Source organism: Brienomyrus brachyistius, chromosome 16 (assembly GCF_023856365.1).
Source record: "Brienomyrus brachyistius isolate T26 chromosome 16, BBRACH_0.4, whole genome shotgun sequence".
Taxonomy (NCBI): domain Eukaryota; kingdom Metazoa; phylum Chordata; class Actinopteri; order Osteoglossiformes; family Mormyridae; genus Brienomyrus; species Brienomyrus brachyistius.
In genome coordinates, this window is record NC_064548.1 from 5,151,855 (window position 1) to 5,174,004 (window position 22,150).

General features: G+C 42.6%; 1 protein-coding gene across 2 annotated transcripts in view; it reads left to right on the forward strand.

Annotated features, from left to right (window-relative positions):
• The first annotated feature begins 51 nt into the window (after positions 1-51).
• Positions 52-22,150, forward strand: part of LOC125709648 (serine/threonine-protein kinase pim-1-like) — a 66,231-nt gene continuing 44,132 nt past the window's right edge. Inside the window, exons 1-6 of one of the 2 annotated variants that reach the window (XR_007382792.1) lie at positions 52-217; positions 656-750; positions 899-943; positions 1,027-1,405; positions 8,333-8,509; positions 8,601-10,454. Coding sequence is in view for 1 of the 2 variants with exons in the window: in XM_048978310.1 (XP_048834267.1) it covers positions 91-217; positions 656-750; positions 899-943; positions 1,027-1,405; positions 8,333-8,509; positions 8,601-8,698 (921 nt within the window). In the remaining variant the exon portion in view is untranslated. Of the gene's footprint in view, positions 218-655; positions 751-898; positions 944-1,026; positions 1,406-8,332; positions 8,510-8,600; positions 13,276-22,150 lie in introns of those variants that run through there. The other variant, XM_048978310.1, reaches the window with a different exon arrangement.

The following is a 22,150-nucleotide window of genomic DNA, read 5'->3' on the forward strand; positions in this document are numbered from 1 at the left end:
TCCGTAACTGGTCAGCCACAAAAGCATCATTTAATTGCATCTTGCTTAGCATTCAGAAGGACGTCTTTACTCCTTCAGTATCGATTACTCATGATAGCAAAAATGGGTAAAAAACGCTCCCACTTCGATTCTGCTGACGAATCTCCTGCGAAAAGAAGGAGAGAGAGTACGGAAGTTCGGAGTACCGGCGAAGTCAGGTCCAAAACTCCCCGCAAAGGTTGGAATTTAAATTTTATCGTCTTTCGATAGAGAATGAAAATGACACCTAAGAAAGCCATGTAAATCTCTTTCATAAGGCTTGCTGCAAGACCAGATGTGAACAGTGTACTGGACTTATAGATTAAACAAATAAATAAATGCAACATTGATTGATAAAAAATATCGCTGAACGTTTGAAAAGTAAACATACCCAAATTGATTCAATACTAGTACTGTAGCTGTTTTGATTCAGAAGCCGAGCTTACTCGGACTGCACCATCTAAAAGGCAAACTAATGATAATACTGTATTTAAAAGCCAAGTTTAGGATAGGCATGTGGTAAAGAAATGTTAATGCATGCTATTTAAAGTTATTAGTGAAGTGTCTGCAACTGTATTATCCTGTAGAAAATGCTGTATGGACTCTTTTTCTGAAGTGTACCTGCTTAATGTTGTAGAACATTTGGAGGACCTGTACCTCCAGGGCCATCTACTTGGAACGGGTGGCTATGGGGCAGTTTTTGCCGGCATTCGCAAGGCAGATGGCTTCCCAGTAAGTGACCAAATGGTGTAGCCGCGACATGCGTAGTAATATCTCTCATAGGGATCCCTTTTATTGCACCTGTTACAGGCACCTATAAAAGGTGATGCTTTCTCAATAAATCCTACACTAAATTTGTGTTTTTTTTTTTTACCTCTAGGTGGCAATCAAATATGCCAGAAAAACTGAAAAGAAGCTAGAACTGGTAAGTGTTTTCAGTCATAGAGCTGGGTTTATTTGGAAGAATTTCTGTCTAAATATATGTATATCCTTCCCTCCCATTCATAGCCTGGACTTGACGGGCCCATGCCATTGGAGGTGGCGCTGATGAAGCTTGTTAGCAATGAGTCATCTTGTGCCAACGTGCTCAAGCTCATCGACTGGTTTGATGGACCACAGGATTATATTATGATCCTGGAAAGACCGGACCCATGCGAAGATCTCTTTGATTTTTGCAAAAGGAAAGGAGGCCTCCTGTCAGAAGGTGTTGCCAGGCACGTGATGGTGCAGGTCCTCCACGCCTTGCGTCACTGCCAGGACTCAGGCGTCCTCCATCGAGACCTGAAGTCAGAGAACCTTTTGATCAGGACAGACACTCTGGAGGTCAAGCTCATCGACTTTGGCTGTGGCGATATCTGGACAGATTCCCACTACACAAAATATTCAGGTCAGTGAGAGGGGCTAATTAAAACCTGTCAAACTAACCCCTGGTTCAATAGCAAGTGGCGGGTAGTCCAGTGCAGTGTTTTCCAGTGCAGTGTTTCCCCTACCATTAACCTGCGTGAAGTTGCCCCCCATATGTTTCAGATTTCAACCAAACTGGTCTCAATCGTATGTGCCGCGCTTGTGCCAGATTGGGCCATTAAAACGATCCTTTGTGCTGTTTTAGTTTCTGAGATATTGTCTGTGTACATGGTGACGTCATCAGCGTGAAGTTGGTGCCCCATTTTCCTCTGATTTCCACCAGACCGATCGCAACTGTGTGTGTTGCATTTGTGCTGGGTTGTGCCATTAAAACTATCCTTTGTGCTGTTTTAGTTTCTGAGATATTAATGTCTGTTTACATGGTGACGTCATCAGCGTGAAGTTGGTGCCCCATTTGCGTCTGATTTCCACCAGGCCGATCGCAATTGTGTGTGTTGCTTTGTGCTGGCTTGTGCTGTTAAAACTATCCTTTGTGCTGTTTTAGTTTCTGAGATATTGTCTGTGTACATAGTGACGTCATCAGCGTGAAGTTGGTGCCCCATTTTCCTCTGATTTCCACCAGACCGATCACAGTTGTGTGTGTTGCATTTGTGCTGGGTTGTGCCATTAAAACTATCCTTTGTGCTGTTTTAGTTTCTGAGACATTAATGTCTGTGTACATGGTGACGTCATCAGCGTGAAGTTGGTGCCCCATTTGCGTCTGATTTCCACCAGGCCGATCGCAATCCCGTTTGCTGCATTTGGGCCATTAAAACTATCCTTTGTGCTGCTTCAGTGCAGAGATATTGCTTATTTACATGGTCACGTGACTCTGCTGTTAAGTTAGCCCCCCATTTGCCTCCGAACCGGTCTCAGTAGTTTGTGCCGTTTAAAAATTGTCTGTGCTGTTATTTTTCTGAGTTATACCTCTTACTTTACGCCTTCACATGATCGCCGTATAGTGCTCAGGCTCGTGTTTCTCATGTGAACAGAAGGTGGAGCGTTTGATGACTCCGTGTCAAAGCTGGACGTAGACTTAGTCAGCCCCACCAGCCAGATACCGCATTTCAGGATCCTGCTAGATATTTTCACAAATGACCGACCGTTACATACTGCCTCGTTACTTGCAGGCTTGACCCAGGTTATCATGTGTTCTACCAACTCAGCACAGCACAGGACGTCCATTTCTTGAGTTGTGGGAGTGAAAAAGCAAAACGACAATATGTAAAGTGGCTCTTGCGGTGTGAAAAGCGATTGTGTGCCATTTACAGTGGTAAAGCACATCACATAACTCTAAATTACGTGCAGACGTACATAGCGTTTTGCTACAAGGTAGCTAGTGAACGCCACGGCAGCAAATGCGACCAGTTAATGCTTAATACTCTACAACAATGTATAATAAACTCTTGTCATTTTGCCTGCACTGTGTGTTGCAATGTCTACAGATGTAGCCACTTGAATTTTCCCCTGTTTCCATGATGGGGCCTTGGCTGGTCCATGACTGGCCCCTGCTGGGTCCTGGGTGGGACATTGACTGTAATGAGATCCCCCACGATGATGTAATGAACAAGGGGGCCGGCATGATCTGCCCCTTACCTCTGTCTGTAAAGTACTTGCAATGATTTATCCATCCACCAGGGAGAGCAGTGATTATGAAAGCTGAAGTGACTTACCAGAGTAAGTCTTACCAGTAGTTTTGGAAAAGGAGAGTGACCCAAGATGTGTGTAACAGACTAATTACAGGCCTAAACAAAGTAATAAGGATGATTGTGGAGAATAAAGGTGGACAGAGTGGAAAATGAAAATAAAAAAATCAAATGGTTCTGTACGGTGCTTGAATAAAACAGACACATTCCTTAGTGCAGAGGTCTCCAACTCCGGTCCTGGAGGGCTACTGCCCAGCAGGTTTTCTATCCTACCTGGCTTCTGATGAGCCACACCTGTCCTCAGGTAAATATCAGGAACAGGTGTGGCTCATCAGAAGCCAAGTTACAAGTCTGCAAGTTGTGTCTAACTAGGTGAGAAAGGTTTAAAGTTTCATCAAACAAGTGACTGATTCAATAAATGACTTTTGGCAATTGGCAGTTTCGTTCCCAAAATGATTTTTATTATTTCAACAATTTGGAAAAACTAAAATATTTCACCTATCTAAAAAAACATTTATCCCAAATTGCTACAAATACTTTTATTCAGCACCAATAATTGGAGATCATTTAGAGAGTGATTATTCTATCTTTTTGTTAAAACCTATTTTCAGTGGTGCTGACAAATTGTAAAAAATCACATCATAAACATTTTTAGCCAAGACTTTTGAGCTCTGAGGCTTATAGACATTGGGGCTGGCTACACAAACAAAATTGTATTTGGTGTGATTACTAAAGTGTTACAACTTTGAAGTGACTTTGGAGTCACCACACCTTTGCATACTGTCAATGGCCCATGGAATGTCTGTCACTGCTCCTCACACCAATCAGTGTGGAAAGGCAGTGTGAATTTTACAGTTTTTTTCAATTGCTAAGACAGATACTGCAATTCTGGAGTTGCTTTCTCAAAACTCTTCAAACAGTCACCACAACATTATCTTATACAAAATGCAATCAATGACTAAATGCAATCATGACTAAAAGTCATGGATTCCTGTCTCACTCACAACATTAAATTTTCAGAGGTCATTTTGCAGATACCAACATACTGACCCTAAAACTGCTAACAAGACCGTCAAAACTGAAATATGTAATTTTCTTAAATTACTATCAAGACCCTTTCTAAAATAGATGGTAAAAGCCATATAATATAAACAAATTGACACAAGACCAAACAATGAATGCTGGATGCCAAGATATTTCTCCAGAGAAATGCCAAGGATGGATCAGGCATGTAAAGAGATACTACCCTAGATTCTACTCTGTCTTAGCGATTGAAAAAAACTGTAAGAAAAGACACAATACTAGCCTTTTTACAGTTTATAACATGCAACAGATTAAACGTTGATAAATAAAATATGCAATCACATTATATTACAGGACTAATACAAAACAATAAATGAATATTAGAACAACAAATTGTCGCTCCTGATCAAGATGCCAAGCTTCAAAACAGTTCCTGTCTGGTTGAAGGCAGAGATTGAAAGCACATGCTTTGCACTTCCGAGGGGTTTTTGTATGTACTGTACAATATCATAGCGCTGGATTAGTATGTACCAGCATGAGCACTAGCCAAGTACCTAACCCTGTTTGTCTCTGGTGTAAAAACTTCGGCTGTGTCTTCAGTTCACCTTAACTACAACAAGTTATTCGGCTAAGCAAGAAATCCTGCTTTGTGAAATACCCCCGATCTCAACCCTATTGAAAATTTGTGGGTTATGCTTAAAAGCCGGGTCCGTGTCAGGAACCCAGCTAGTTTAATTTAACTAGAAATTCTGCAAAGAAGAGTGGTCAAATATTCAGCCAGAATTATGCCAGAAGCTTGCTAATGGCTACCAAAAGATTCTGGTTGATACCTGTTGTACCTGTGTGTGTAAACTTGTGACCACAACTAAATTATGTTTTTGTAAAGAAAGCGCCATCTCATGGTAACACCCTGCAAGTGAACAGATGGGCGGGTTTAGACGAGAATTTAGGCACACCCCCAGAAGGAGGGGGGTTACTCCCTTTGGCTGGCTTTTGGCAGGCAGCCGCCTTGGAGGGGAAAATTGGTTCCCATGGACCCTCTTACTTGTTGTACATGGCGGTTAAATAAAAATGTCCGATAATGAAGTTTTACTTTCTTTGTAAAACTACAGCGAAAAATACGTATGTCTGTATGCTGGGCTGGGCGATATTGTCTAAAACTAAAATCTCCAATTTTTTTACTTGTATCTGTGTCTGGGTCTATGTCAGGGGACAGCATATAGGCTGCCAACTCATTTTTGACTTTTTCTGACTTGGACTGGGAGGTAGAAGGCACTTTCTTCTTGAAGAAGCTTGCCAATGTCTTTTTCTTCTTCAGCTCAGGCTGTGCTGCATCTTCATCTTGCACCTGCAAAGTAGGGTCAGGTTGTGGTGTGGCTTCGTCAGCAAGGAGAAACTTCAGCTCCATAACAGCTCTTTCCTTAATTTGTTCCACCTTGTTATGTTCAGTGTAAGTCATCCGGAATCTGGGCTCCATTAGTGAAGACATGTCCAAGGGTTCATCTGTGACAGTTCATCTTCTATTAAGGTACCCCAGTATGTTGTTTTTGTTTAGTTTTGTTAGTTCAGTATCTCCCTCATCTGGCTGTAAGAGACTGCTTCTGAACAGATGAAGCATCGGTTTGAGGTAAGAGACACTGACATAAGTCTCCCCAGACTGGGCCTCAGTGAATTCTTGGTGTGGTTTCACAGCTTTGTTTACTGATTATAAAATATCTATGTCTTGCCATGTCGACATGAGGTGACGAGTTTGCTTCTCAGACCCCAAGATCCGGGTTATGGCTTTTTCCTGTTCCAGAACTCGCTCTACCATCCTTTGCCTTGAAGCCCACCTTGTTGGGCCCTCTGTGATAAGCTGGTGGGTGGGGAGGCCGAGCTCGGCTTGTACCACAGCCATATCTCTTCTTCTTGTCCAGCTGAATGTGAGGCACTGACAGCCTTTTTAGAAACACCAGTGGCTCGTCAATTCTTGGGTCCTTTACACCATTCTCTGTACAGCAAAAAGGCGAACTACAATTACACACTGTACAGCACAGACATTTGTTTACTTTTAGGATGCTTAAATGTTTCCCCTCTTTACATTTCATTAATGCATATGAAACACTAGCATACAAACTCATGTATGGCTGCATGTTTCGGCTGGATCACAGGTCTGAGGTAGTTGAGTAACACAGCACATTCTCCAGCAGCTGTGCAATTTTTTGTTTTGCTGTATAAACATGGTAGGGCTACTTCGGTATAATACTTTCGGCTTGGGAGCTCATATTTGGGGTCGATTGTTTTTAGCTTCTGGAAAACCCCGTTTTTCAATAGTGCAAATGGGCACCATATCTTTGGCGATATGAAATGTCACCGCATCTGTAATTTCTTTCCATCGGGGTCCCTTCTTATCACATGGTACGCAACGCGAATAAGACGCTGATATTTTTATCTGCTCTTTAGCCAAGTTTGCAAAAGGTACAGTATGAACAATTCTGGACATGCCACTTTTTGTTCAAATGTAAGTAAAAGCTGAGAAATATTTTTTTTCCACAATGATACCTCTTGTACATGTCTTATTATCTTCTGGGAGACGCTTGTGTCATTTCCAATCAAGAAAAAACTTGCTGGTTGAATAAAAGTAAATTAAAGTCAAAATTTGGCAGGTGTATGAATAATTCTGGGCTTGACTATATATATGTGTGTGTGTGTGTGTGTGTGTGTATAGTTAATGCACACATATAGACCTCACAAATATTAACACTCCCCCCCCCTTTCTAAGATGGCATTGCTCACGTGAAAATGCAGCGCTCCCTTATTGCTATTACTACCTTATTACTACCTAATTCCATGCTACATATGAAATGCATATGGCTGTCAGTCGCTGAGAATCTGAATTATTCAGCAGGATCCTGAAATGCAGTATCTGGCTGGTGGGACTGACTAAGTCTATGTCCAGCTTTGTCGCGAAGTCATCAAACGCAATCAAGTAAAGGCATAAACTAAGAGGTATAACTCAGAAAAAATAGTACAGAATTTTTAAAGGGCACTACTGAGACCGGTTCGGAAGCAAATGGGGGGCAAAGTTAACGGCGGAGTCACGTGACCATGTAAATAAATAATATCTCTGCACTGAAGCAGCACAAAGGACAGTTTTAACGGCACAAACCAGCACAAACGCAACACACACGATTGCAATTGGTCTGCTGGAAATGGGGGGCCAACTTCAAACTGCTGACGTCAACATGTAAACAAACATTTATATGTCAGAAACTAAAACAGCACAAAAAAAATTTTAACGGCACAAACGCGGCACATACAATTGAGACCAGTATCTGAAGCATATGGGGGACCAACTTCACGCAGGTCTACCATTATATAAGGGGGGCACCCCGCCTCTCCAACGGCACCTCCCACCCCCCATTGAAGGTCAAGTTAATTTTATTTAATTTTATTTTCTATATAGCTCCAGATCACAACAGAAGTCATTTAAGGTTACCTTTCCTATAGAACAGGGCTATACATTGTGCCTTTATCAAAAGTAAACAGCCTTATGTTATTCATCTTATTTACACAACAGCTTGTCATTTTTGTCTCTACACGGTCGTGCGTTTACAATTGTCCTCTGGTCTCTGTATCGCACATGGAGTTCTGCCCCGATGCACACACACAGACACGTGCACGCACACAGGTGAGCACACTCCCACCAGCAGACAGGGAGCGCACGTCGGAAAATATGTCGCGTCAACCACCTGAAAAGCAGACAAAAATATCTGCTCCCAGGGTGGAGGACAAACATCCACAATAGGCTGCAAGGAAGACCATCTTGCAGCCTGCCTGCAGATCGGGAATAAATGGGCCGGACGTTTCTGACTTCCCATATCAAGAGGCTCTAGAAATGTCCTTCCAGAAGCCCAGAAAGATACACTGCAGTGACATTTTATGGATAATTGTCATAAAAAGAAATGTTCTGATGTTTAGTTCAGTTGTTATATTGACTGCTGTCATTAAAAGAAACACATGAAGACCATGAATCCTGTCGGTGACTGTCTGCCCCCCCCCCCCCCCAAAACAAACAAAAAAAATAAAGCTACAAACCCAGGGGAAACACTGCAGTGATCAAGAAATCTGGACATGTGATCAAACTTCCTGCAGGGGAGTTGGATTTGTGTTCATGAGTCCTAATCTAACTCGTTTCAGTAAAAATATAGGTTTATGAAAGATTTTGTGAGTTTATGAAAGATTTTGCTTTGTTGTTTCAGGCACAAAGATCTTCGCTCCCCCAGAGTGGTTCCTGAGCAGAGAGTATCTGGCTGGTCCCGCCACAGTCTGGTCTGTGGGGGTTACACTATTTAATCTAGTGTGCGGCTACCTACCCTTCCACAACCAGACGGCAATCATTTCAGGCCGCCTGAAATTCCCCCCATGGGTCTCTTCTGGTGAGCAGCTTATTTTTTGTCCCGTGACTTGAGTCTCCTGACGGGGAGTGTTTTTTTCTGACTAACTATGTGCCAAATTATTCTCTGACAGGCTGCTGCAATCTAATTCGCGGGTGCCTGAGACGCAAGGCGGCGAACCGGCGGAGCTTGGAGCAGATTCAGCGCCATCTCTGGCTGCAGCAGAAGTGACTGCTGACTATTATTGGGCCTTGTCAATTATTTTCTTACTGTTTTGATTAAGGTTGATTAGATAAGGTTATATAAGATAAGTTTTGTATTGTTGTTGTTTTGTATTGTTTTGTAAGTTGTTATATAAGTTAAGATTATATAAGATACGTTTATATAAGATAAGATTATATAAGTTAAGATAAGGTTATATACGATAAGATTATATAAGTTAAGATAAGGTTATATAAGTTAAGGTTATATAAGTTAAGTTTATATAAGATAAGTTTATATAAGTTAAGATAAGGTTATATAAGATAAGGTTATATAAGTTAAGGTTATATGAGATAAGTTTATATAAGATAAGATTATATAAGTTAATATAAGTTTATATAAGACTAAGATAAGGTTATAAAAGATAAGTTTATATAAGATTAGTTAAGATATGATTGGATAAGATAAGATGTCTTTGAGCCGACCCTTTATCGTGTTTGAGGGGTTTGCGTGTTCCAATGATCCCAGGAGCTATGTTGTCCGGGGCTTTATGCCCCTGGTAGGGTCACCCAAGGCAAACAGGTCCAGGGTGAGGAACCAGACAAATTAGGCTCACTAGACACCTTATGGTAAGAAAATCATTGGATCCACGATTTCCCTTGCCCGGACGCGGGTCACCGAGGCCCCCCCTGAGCCAGGTCTGAGGGTGGGGCTCGATGGCGAGCGCCTGGTGGCCAGGCCTGCACCCATGGAGCCTGGTCAGGCACAGCCTGAACAAAGCACATCAATGGGCTCATCACCTGTAGGAGGGGTCATAGGGGTCAGGTGCAGTGCGAGTTGAGCAGTGGCCAAAGGCGGGGACCTTGGCAGTCCGATCCTCGGCTGCAGAAGCTAGCTCTAGGGACATGGAATGTCACCTCTCTGACGGGGAAGGAGCCTGAGCTGGTGCATGAGGTTATGAGGTTCTGACTAGATATGGGTCGGCTTGGGCTCTGGAACCAGTCTGCCTGAGGGGGCTTGGACCCTCCTCCACTCTGGAGTTGCTCGCGGGGAGAGGCGCCGAGCAGGGGTGGGCATACTTATTGCCCCCTGGCTGGGCGCCTGTACATTGGGGTTTACCGCAGTGGACGAGAGGGTAACCTCCCTTCGCTTTCAGGTGGGGGGATGGGTCCTGACTGTTGTTTGCACTTTTGCGTCAAGTGGCAGTTCAGAATACCCACACCCATTTTGGAGTCCTTGGAAGGGGTGTTGGAGAGCACTCCTCCTGGGGACACTCTTGTTCTGCTGGGGGACTTCAATGCTCACTTGGGCAATGACAGTGAGACCTGGAGGGGTGTGATTGGGAAGAACGGCCACCCCCCGATTTGAACCTGAGTGGTGTCTTGTTATTGGACTTCTGTGTTCATCACGGATTGTCCATAATGAACACCAAGTTCAAGCATAAGGGTGTCCATATATGCACTTAGCACCAGGACACCCTAAGCCGCAGTTCGATACTCGACTTTGTAGTCGTGTAGGCATGTCTTGGACACTCGGGTGAAGAAAGGGGCAAAGCTGTCAACTGATCACTACCTAGTGGTGGGTTGGCTCCGCTAGTGGGGGAGGAAGCCGGCCAGTCCTGGCAGGCCCAAGCATATAGTGAGGGTCTGCTGGGAACGTCTGACGGAATCCCCTGTCAGGAGGAGTTTCAACTCCTACCTCCGGCAGGACTTCTCCCATGTCCTGGGGCAGGCGGGGGACATTAAGTCCGATTGGGCCATGTTCCACGCCTCAATTGTTTAGGCAGGTGACTGGAGCTGTAGCCATAAGGTGGTCGGTGCCTGTCGTGACAACAATCCCCGACCTGTTGGTGGACACCGGTGGTGAGGGATGTCATCAAGCTGAAGAAGGAGTCCTATCGGGCCTTTTTGGCCTGTGGGACTCCAGAGGCAGCTGACGGGTACCGGCAGGCCAAGAGGAATGCAGCTTTGGTGGTCGCCAAGGCAAAAACTTGGGTGTGGGAGGAGTTTGGCGAGGCCATGGAAAACGACTTCCGGATGGCTTTAAGGAGATCCTGGTCCACCATCCTACGTCTCAGGAAGGAAAAGCGGTGCAACATCAACACTGTTTATGGTGGTGATGGGGTACTGCTGACCTCAACTCGGGATGTTTTGGGTCGGTGGAGGGAATACTTCAAAGACCTCCTCAATCCCACTGACACGCCTTCCAATGAGGAGGCAGAGTCTGGGGACTTGGGAGTGGACTCTCCTATCTCTGGGGCGGAGGTCACTGAGGTGGTTAAAAAGCTCCTCAGTGGCCGGGCCCTGGGGGTGCATGAGATCCGCCTGGAGTTCCTTAAGGCTCTGGATGTTGTGGGGCTGTCTTTGTTGACACGCATCTGCAGCATTGCGTGGACATCGGGGGCGGTGCCTCTGGATTGGCAGACCGGGATGGTGGTCCCCCTCTTCAAGAAAGGGGACCGGAGGGTGTGTTCCAACTATATGGGGATCACACTACTTAGCCTCCCTGGTAAGGTCTATTTGGGGGTTCTGGAGAGGAAGGTCTGTCGGATTGTCAAACCTCAGATTCAGGAGGAGCAGTGTGGTTTTCGCCCTGGCCGTGGGACAGTGGACCAGCTGTATACTCTCAGCAGGGTCTTGGAGCGTTCATACGATTTTGCCCAACCAGTCTAAATGTGTTTTGTGGACTTGGAGAAGGCATTCGACTGTCTCTCTCGGGGAGTCCTGTTGGGAGTGCTCCGGAAGTATGGGGTGCCGGGCTTCCTTATAACGGCTGTTCGGTCCCTGTATGACTGGTGTTATAGCTTGGTCCGCATGGTCGGCAATAAGTTGGACTCGTTTCCGGTGAGAGTTGGACTCCGTCAGGGTTGTCCTTTGTCACCGATTCCGTTTGTAGCTTTTATGGATGGAATTTCTAGGCGCAGCCAGGGCGTTGAAGGTGTCAGGTTTGGTGACCTCAGGATTAGGTCTCTGCTTTTCGCAGATGATGTGGTTCTGTTGGCTTCATTGGACCGTGACCTTCGGCTCTCACTGGGACAGTTCGCAGCTGAGTGTGAAGCGGCTGGGATGAGAATCAGCACCTCCAAGTCTGAGACCATGGTCCTCAGCTGGAAAAGGGTGGAATGCTCTCTCCTGGTCGGGGAGGGGGTCCTTCCCCAAGTGGAGGAGTTTAAGTATTTCGGGGTTTTGTTCACGAGTGAGGGATGGATGGAACGAGAGATCGACAGGCGGATCGGTACGGCGTCAGTAGTGATGCGGGCACTGCATCGGCCTGTCGTGATGAAGAAAGAGCTGAGCCAAAAGGCAAAGCTCTCGCTTTACCAGTCAATCTACGTTCCTACCCTCACCTATGGTCTTGAGCTATGGGTAGCGACCGAAAGAACTAGATCGCGAGTACAAGCGGCCAAAATGAGTTTTTTCCGCAGGGTGGCTGGGCTCTCCCTTAGAGATAGGGTGAAGAGCTCGGTCATTCGGGAGAGACTCAGAGTAGAACCGCTGCTCCTCCACATTGAGAGGAGCCAGATGAGGTGGCTCAGGCATCTGCTTAGGATGCCTCCCTGGTTATGTGTTCCGGGCATGTCCTACTGGGAGGAGGCCCAGGGGAAGACCCAGGACACGCTGGAGGGACTATGTCTCTCAGCTAGCCTGGGAACACCTCGGGATTCCCCCGGAGGAGCTGGCTGAAGTGGCCGGGGAGAGGGAAGTCTGGGTTTCCCTGCTGAGTCTGCTGCCACCATGACCTGACCTCGGATAAGCGGAAGATGATGGATGGATGGAAGATTATATAATATAACATCAGATTAGATAAGATAGAGGAGAGGGGGGAGAAAAGGTAGTATCCAGGGTGTGAGGAGTCTTTGATGATGTTGCTGGCTCTCCGGTGGAGTCTGCCAGTCTAGATGTCCTTGAGAACTTGTGCTCTCTTATTGAGGTGTGGACTGAGGAAGCCGCGCCGGGGCCCTACTGTATAAGGCTGTTTTGACACTACAGATTGGGGAATATTTGCAGAGGGAACAGACCTAGAGGTCACACATCTGTTGTGCTCTCTTACTCCCTTACACATCGCACAGCAGATGTATGACTGGCTTCCTATGTAGCAGCGCATTTCGTTTAAGGTTTTGCTCTTTATCTGCAAATCTCTTCACTGTCTTGCCCCATCCATCCATCCATCCATTTTCCAAACCGCTTACCCTACCCCATCATATCTAACTGATCTACTATATAGACATTCCCCCAAACATTGCCTTCATTCTGCTGACAGTAATCTCCAGTAATCTCCTAAAATCACTAATTACTGACAGCATGACAGGACCTTTTCTGTTACTGCCCCCTCTCTATGGAACTCCCTTCCTAGTGACATTAGGAACTCCTCATCTCTCTTATCTTTTAAAGACTCTCTTAAGAGCCTCTTTTCAAAATTGCCTGTAATTGTTGATAGAACTTTGTCCTGTTTGTTTGCCTAATGTGTGTGTGTGTGTTTGTTTTTCCCTGATTTGCCTTTGTAAAGTGACTTTGAGTATCTAGTATAAAAGCACTATATAAAATAAATGTATTATTATTATTATTTCTTTTTATTATCTGTTATTAAAATACAGATTTATTTATGCAGATGCTCTGTATATGTGTTTTTCATTTGTTCTGGTTTCTCAGTAACAGTGGTTAGTTCTGGTTCTCCCAATATCCAAGTCATATCATAATGATTTGATCTTAATTAAGACGAGGGCTGGGCCAGAGGGAATCCAAAAATCTTGGGGTGTCAAGTGTTGGATACCTTACCTTGGACTGAGCATGATTGAGACTCAGAGTCTGTTACATATTATAAGTAGCACTTTTGCTGAGTACTACATTCTGCAAGAGCTACAATGATTTGCACATCAATGGCTTTGCATCTGCCTTAGACCCAAGGTCACTCATGCTTGGCTTGTATGTCTTAAGGGTTGTGTAAGCTAAAGCTAATTTTACTATGCATGAGAAATGAGTGTTAATTCTGGACTTGTCTGGAAGGAAATTATATTTCATGGTAAACTTATAATAATCAGTTAAATAAGAGTGAAACCAAGAAAGAGCTGTTACATTAATGTCAACCACAGATTCTAGGTGGTCCAAGGGAATATTATCGTCCACAGTATCAAATGCTGCAGTTAGATCTACTAATACCAACAAAGGTATCCAGCCACGGTCAGAAGCCATAAGCAAATCATTCAATACTTTGATTGAAGCTGTCTTCCCTGTGGTTTGATCTAAAGCCAGACTGATATAATTCATTAGCATTAGTTTTCCATAGAAAAGAAGACAGTTGATGAACAACGTTTTCTAGGATCTTTGAAATGAAAGTGTATTAAAATGGATGTGAGAGGGATGTAGGCCTCTCGAAGGAACAAACAGGCACACTTAGGTTCACTCAAAAACGCTTTAATAAGTAATACAAAATAACCTCACACTGACATCAATACCAAACTATCATATTGAAAGCAATGCAAAATAACCTCGTACTACAAGGGATATAGAATAGTATATATTATACGAAGAAGTATATATAGAAAAGAAACAATAAAATATAGTAAATGTGAATTATTATAACGAGCGGTGATAGTTAATCCCCATGATCAATTAAACGCATAAGCTGCTGCAAAACTATTCACACTCGGATGTGCCATCATCACCTACCTTCACTCTTAGACTGGGGAGTCCCTTTCAGTCCTGGCAGGAAACCAAGATGTAAGTCCCGAGAAAGTGCCGGGCGATGCGCGCTCTATCCCACGGCTGAGCTTCGGTCAACACTGAGTTTTCCTCTTCCTTTATACTAAATTTAGCGTTGCGTGAGGGCAGGGGATGAGCTGGCCAGGCTCACCCCTTCCCCTCAGGCAATATGTTCTCCAATTCCCCCTTTTGACCGAGTGATGCTGCTTGCGGTAACATTGTACAATAGGCATCCTTGTGCCAGGTGTCTTTGCGCAATGCCTCCCTGTTCCCCCTAAAGGGAATATAAGGTGCTGTATAACGACCCTCCCCTGTCTCCCAAAACCAAGATAAGCATACTGCATGCCGATCTAATGGCTTAGATAAGCAACCTGGTTTCTTTTTATTAGACTCAAGGTATATATGACAAAATAGGTGTTACAGGTGATTGGTGTCACGGGAGAGATCGCGGGCAGAGCGGCGATCGTGCGGAAGGAGCAGGCAGGCAAGCGGGATACGGGAAAACAGGGGTTTATTTGAGGCACAGGTAGGACGGGACATAGGCATCGACAACATCAGGTAACATCAATGACGGACACTGGACTCGGGTAAGACACGGACTGAAATACACAGGACTGATTGAAAATAAACGGAAACAGCTGGGTACAATCCGGGAAACACACGTGGGTAAGCAGGGGGCGTGGCACACAGGAGGAGCCGACGAGCAGGGCATGACAATTGGTAAAAAACAACGTTTGTGCAGTTCAATAATATTCTGGGTGAATCATGGATGATTTATCTGAATTTCAGGATGATCAGTCCACACAATCACAGAATTAATCCACAATTATGACTTCCCAGAATATTACAGTAGAAGGGTTAATTCCATGCCACGTGGGCGACGTAATCGTCCGCAAATTCATCCTAATACATTAAGGAAGATTTGCAATCCTGGCGTGGGTCTATAGTTTCCTAAATCACTAGGTTCAAGACTTGGTTTCTTTAGAACAGGTCTAATAACTGCTATTTTAAAAGGTTTCGGAATATATCCAAGCCTATGAGATGAGTTTAACAAGTTTAACAGGATCGTGCTCAAAACCAAGCTCAAAAGTTCTGATTGTTTTTAGGACAGAAAGATTTAAAAGTGTCAATATCAGTAGGAACAGGACTAGTAGAAGGCTGGTAGCTGTATGTGGCCACAGAAGTGATGGTCTTTCTAATCTTAGTTATTTTACCATTAAAAAATGTAATAAAGACATCACTCCTAAGAGCCTGTGGGACTTGCGAGTTTAGGGTTGAAGAATTCTGTGTTAACCTAGACACAGATTCAGACTGGAAGTTAGAATTGTTTTTGTTCTCTTCTATTTATCTGGAAAGATACACAGACCTAGCAGTCACTAGTGCTTATCTGTACTTGGAGAGACTCTCTTTCCAGACTGATCAGAAAACTACTAGTTTAATTGAGCACGAAGTGAAGTTCAGAATACCAGGGTGCAGCTTTCTTATCTCTATCTCTTTGTTTAAAGTGGAGTTACAAGACCTAGAGTGCTGCGAAAGGATTTTACCATGTTCACAGATACTTGTTCAATTTCATTTTCGCATGAGGCTTCAGATGTAAGGTTGAAGGACTATGGAAGTTGGTCAAGAAACACTGTTGTTGATAATGGGGCGATGGGACGTCTGATATTGTACTTTGCAGCTGGGGCCGAAGGGAGGCTGTACTGTATTAATGATCTGAAAGTAGAGGATTCTGAGGGATAATAGATGTGTGTTCCACCCAAATACCATGGCTAATAATCAAATCCAGGCAGGGACGGATTACGGACCGGGCCAGCGGGGCCGCTGCCCAGGGGCCCTTGGGGTGCAGGGGGCCCGTGGGGCCCCTAGCCCAAAACAATTTGCAACACTTATCAACAATGTATTTTCGTTTGTCTATTTTAGAGGGCCTACATTCTTTGATCCTCTGCCTACAAGGGCCCCTGACCCTATAGGGAGGGCGTTTGGCTGCCAAGGGCCCTTGAATTGTGGTGGTTGTGGTGGTGGTGCTGGTGGTGGTGGGGGGGCCCTCGCGAACGTTTTGCCCAGGGGCCCACAACCCATAATCCGTCCCTGAATCCAGGGTATGGTTACAGGCAGGGGCGTTGCTAAAGATTTTGTGCCGAACAAAAGCATATTATATTGGGAAAAAGTCCAGACCAATCCAGTTATTTTCCAAATTTTTTAGGGCTTCTGTCACTCCGGGGTCCTTGAATCATCTTAACATCCTTACGAGGTCCTGGGTTACAGGCATGAATAGGCCCGACTACATTCTGACATACATCTACAGAGTCAAGAATAGCAGCAACCGTTGTTGTTAAAGGATCACTGTCATTCTCCATGTGAATATTAAAATCACCAACAATCATGGCTTTGTCAGTAGTGACCACCAGATTTGTTAAAAAAAAACTCTGTATGGACCAGGTGGTGTTTACACAATGATGATGACTGGAGGTGAAGGACCACAAGGAGATGAGCCAGCAAAACTAAGAACAAGAATTTCAAATGTTCAGAAGCTATAACCACTTTTCTTGGACACTCCTAGATTAGACTGAAATATTGCAGCAACACCACCACCTTTGCCATTTGGTCGAGGGTTATGCTTATAACTGTATTCAGCTGAAGTAGATTCATTTAATGCCATGAATTCATTTGGTTTAACCCAGGTCTCAGTAAAGTATAACGCACCAAGACTAAAATCAGTAATCATTTCATTTATTAGTAATGCCTTAGTGCCTGTGATCTTACATTTAAAAGTCCAGGATTTTAGGCTCACATTACATCTATTATCTAACAATGGATTTGGTTCAGTTTTCATTAAAGTTATTATGACATCCACTATGGTGGAATACACCTCCACGATTAGAAGTGCGGGAAACAGACACAGTCTCAATAACATGAACCCTGGGTGACGACTCTAAGCGACTAGCAGACGGTCAGTTATGCCGGTTTGCCTGCCGCCTGGACTTGGATCTGGCTTGTCAGCGACTGGCCTTGAGACCATGAGCAATGCTTTTGGACAGGAGATCAGCACCATCCCACAAGGGGTGATTACCTTCCTTCTTCAAAAGCCCAGGCCTACCCCAGAACGTCGGCCAATTGTCTTTAAATCCCACACCATTTATCGGGCACCATTCTGACAGCCAGCAATGATAATCTGCTGTACATTTCATCACCACGTCTAGCAGAGATGTGGCCAAAGCACATTACTGACACAGACATCGTCTTTGCAAGGTTGCACACCTCTGTGAAATTTATCTTAGGTATCTCCAAATGCCTCAATCAGACATCATTAGTGCCAACGTGGATAATAATCTGAGAATATTTACACTTACTGTTAGCCAGCACTTTTAAATTTGTTGAGAAAATATGTCTTTTGGCATTTTTAGTTTTTTGATTGCAGTCAGATGGCTCAAAATTTGGCTTCCCAAAGCATTTGAAAATTGCAAAAATACCTATGAACTGTACACATTTGATAAAAGTGTCACTACTACAAAACTAATAATTAGACAGGATAAGATGGAATATATTACTCAGGTGCGCTTACAGTCAGCTTTTAATGTACTTTTAATGTTTCTGAACTTATGGTTCTCTTTCCATCTCTCCGCTATTGCCTATTTCCTCAGCTGTCACTCATATCTGGAGAAAGCCAGTCATTGGTTTAACTTGAGATGATCTCGTTCACATTTCAACCAATCCATGCGGTAGGTTGAACTCAGTGTGAGACCTCAGAGTAGTTTCAGTAGAAAAGTGCATGCAACGCGCATGATGAATATTTATCGGTAACATCAGTAAATTAAAAGGACGATTACAATTATTGAACATGTGATGGATATTGGCTCTAATTATCGACAGAACAGATGATGTTGATCCCTATAGTGTTCAGCTTCTCTGGAGTAGTTCCGTTTAAAATAATAGGTAGTAGTTATATTTAGAGGAGACTGGGGACAGGTGGTGCCCATTATAGTGTCCAGACATTACACCCTGGTCTACTGTATTTGAATAGCATTCTTAAAAGCAACACTATTCCAGCGTGTTTAAATCTGGGGACAGCATTTCTGATGGTAGCTACCAGCTAGGTACTTGTTGAAATCACGTGATCCCATTATAATGGTTTATAATATAAACCAATATAAAAGGTTTGTTTAAAATAAGTAAGCCATTTAAAAGTACATTGTATCAGAATAAGTAGAAACTGCTACATATTGTACCATTCTGTCGTGGCCAGCGCCTGGACATATGCTGTCTCTTGCTGGGGAGGCAATATAAAAAGGAGGAGGAAGCTCAGACGAGCAGGATCAGTAAGAAGGCCGGCGCCGTCACGGGTCTTTAAAAGACTTTTTATACCATCTGCTACTTATGGCGCAGATTTCGTGCCGCCTTGGAATGCAAACCCGAGTTTGGCTTTTGGGGGAAAACAGTCAACGCGATATATTGTTTTACAGTGCACAGCATGCAGACACCGTGCTATGTGGAAATGCGACGGACAAGAGGCATTGCTTTTCGTGAGTGTCGTGAAGAGAACGCGACACAATGAAAACAAAACAATCATTTAATTGACCGTGTTCAACTACCCTCCAGAAAAAGAAGGGTTTACATTACACACATTTTAATAATGAAATTGTGCCACATCACTCCGAAAAGCAGTGACCATCTTTGCTCTGCTACATTGGCTCATTTTTGAAAAATACTTGCCGAAACTGTGCCACCAGGAAATGTAATCGCTGTCCAATCACAGCTCTCAAGCTCTCAAAGGGGTGTGGTCACGGAAAAAGGACTGAGACAATCCTGTAAGATCTAATCAATGAAGCGACAGCCGCTACACGACAGGCTATGGCCACCGCCATTACACCCCAGCTGTGCCCCTGTTAATACGCTACTACCTCACTTCAGAATGTCTTTTAAAGCAATATTTAGGCAAGAAGTATATTCTTTGCTGCAGCAGGTAGAAAGTGAAGCTGTGAGCAATGATTTTGTCATTTATAAAGTAGAGTGGCTCCTAGAAAACTTGCCACAGGCGGTGGCTGTAACTGCAGTGGTGGTTACAGAAATGTTTACATGGGGTGGCAAGAGATTTTGGGAGGGTGGCATCAAGAGTGGAATGTGGGAGTTCTCATACAGAAATACAAATGTACTTGTATAGGTAAATGTACTCAACAAAAGTCCCACAAATACATTCCTACAATATTTATTTTGACATAATGTTACAGTTTTTCCTCACATGACAATTAACATTTACAAAACAACAAGAGTAATCCCTACACCATAATGCACGTCTGCACAACATTACATCATTTCTCATTGCTTTACACAAATTTCCAAATATTTTAGTACATAGATGCAAATGGTTTTATACAATTGTCATCATTTGGTACAATTTTAATCACTTTCATCTAGTCAGTCAAAATAGATCACGTAGTGTGATAACTTAAATAAGCAATATTTTTCATAAAATGATAACACATGCAAAAACAGATTAAAATATAGTCTAAATAATTTTTACATAATTTGTCAAAGATTATTTAACAAAAGTGTTTTCAAGGTATGTTCCACTCAATATAATAAAAAATTATTAATCCTAATAAAATCTGTTTTTATGTGATATTTCAAATTAATTTACACGTACATATGCTCCAAATGGATTAAATACTTAAAATATTTCTAACTCTTTTATGGTTACACCATTTAGCATTTTCAGACACATTCAGTCTTAATTTGTAAAAAACAAAAACTAAACTAAAACTAAAACAATGGTGCAAATGTCGTTTCAAATGATATGAAACAAACATGAATGTGAAACCTGACACATACTCCAATTTAGCAGGGGAGTATTAAACAACATACAAAGTCTGAGATACTAACATTTACAAGAGGCTTCTGTACTTCCTGTAGCCTGTCTTTGGTTAACTAAACAAATATTCTCATCGAAAAAAAAATAATAAATCACAGGGCTCCAAATTCATTACTAGTGGAGGGCAGTGTTCCATTAATCTGCCTACAGCTAATTAGCGAAGCTACATTTTTCATTAGATTAGCTTTTCTGCCAACTCTGAAACCTGTCAGCAGACCATTTAGCTACTTCTGGACTTTCTTTGTTCAGATACATTTAGCTCAGACTACCCTAAATCCAACAAGTAATTCGGCTAAGTGAGAAATCCTGCTCTGTCATACAAGCCCCTGGTTGTATTTTCCAGGTTCTGATTGACAGAACAATAGACCAATGCAGAGCTGAGACCTTCCTTCGTAGTTCAGGGTAAATGGCACCATGTTTGTAGTCCCTAAGTTCTTCACTAAAAACAAAATGGCCAATTGTGAAATAGGGCTTCACCAACAAAAATGCTTACATCTTGTGAATAGAATATCACTTAAAATTTCAACACAGAATAATCCCAAACTCCAAGTTATAAATATCACCTGTTAATCACTCTAGTCCGACAGACTGGACTTCAGTGTTAAATTTTAGCTCTCTAGGTATGTTTTTAAGGGTTCAGACGTCAAAAACTAAACCAAAGCTATATTCATATAATAAAATGGCAATGACAGTTTATTTATATAGCACATTTAAAACAGCAACCTCAATGCCGTAGTCAGAGTGCTTCTCAATCAGCAACATATAAAATGAAATAAAACCAGAACCTAACAAATTATAAACAGTGAAAAGCACCATTAAAATACAATTAAAAAGAAAAATAAATAAAAAAAAAACCAGTAGCATAAAAAACACACGCATGTGCAATAAAAGTTAGCGGTTAGTGCTAATTGTTAGCTTCTGCTAAATTTTTAGTGGTTTACAGGTTTAGCGTTATCAAACTGAACTTTGGAGTTGGCAGATTAGAGGGTATTGAAGCTAACTTTTCGGTTGGCTCTGCCCACCACTGTTCATCACAAACAACACATGTACAAGCTCCTCAGCCTGCTATTTGGAGTTCTTGCCCTTGTAAAAAAATAGTATACTTAAATATATATCCAGTATACTAAAAGTATATGGCACATACTTAAAACATGCTATCATTTTCCTTATTACAGTAAGTACACTTGAAATATACTTTAGAGATGCTAGATATAGCTTTCAGCAGTATACTTAAAACAGTATAGTAATTAGTTTTGTGTAATACACATTAAATGTATTTTTTTGTTTCTTAAAATATACATAAAATAAATTCAGAAAGTCATATATACTTCAATTACTGTATATTTATTTCATTCTTCAAAGTCGCTAACCAAAATTTGTGAAAACAAAAATAGCACAGTATTTAAAATATTAGAAAATACATTTTAAGTATGTCAGCAGTTCCCACTCATTTCCACAAAAACACAAAACACATTTCCACTCATTTCTAGACACACATTTATATGTATTTAATTTACTTTTCACAGCTATTTGTACTAATGCACTTCACAAGTTATAACACAAATAGGAGCTACTGTGCACAATGGTTTATTTGAAAAAAATGTACGTATGAGTGTGTCTATATAAAGAACAAACACATACATGCTAAATCAATCTACATTTTCACTTGAAATTCTTCTACCCTTTTAAAATGCCTAAAGTAATTACAAAATTTGCAAACACAAAGATAACCATAACTGCAATGCATTGCAATGACTGGACGAATATACCTTTCAGGTTTTCTCAAAATAGCCCTAACAGTAAGACGAACGTATCTGTTCATGTTTAAACTCCACCATGGAAATTTTATGAACAGCGCTAAAGAGACAGCATATCTAATCCCGTTCAATATTATTTGGCAGAGGAATTGCAAATGCT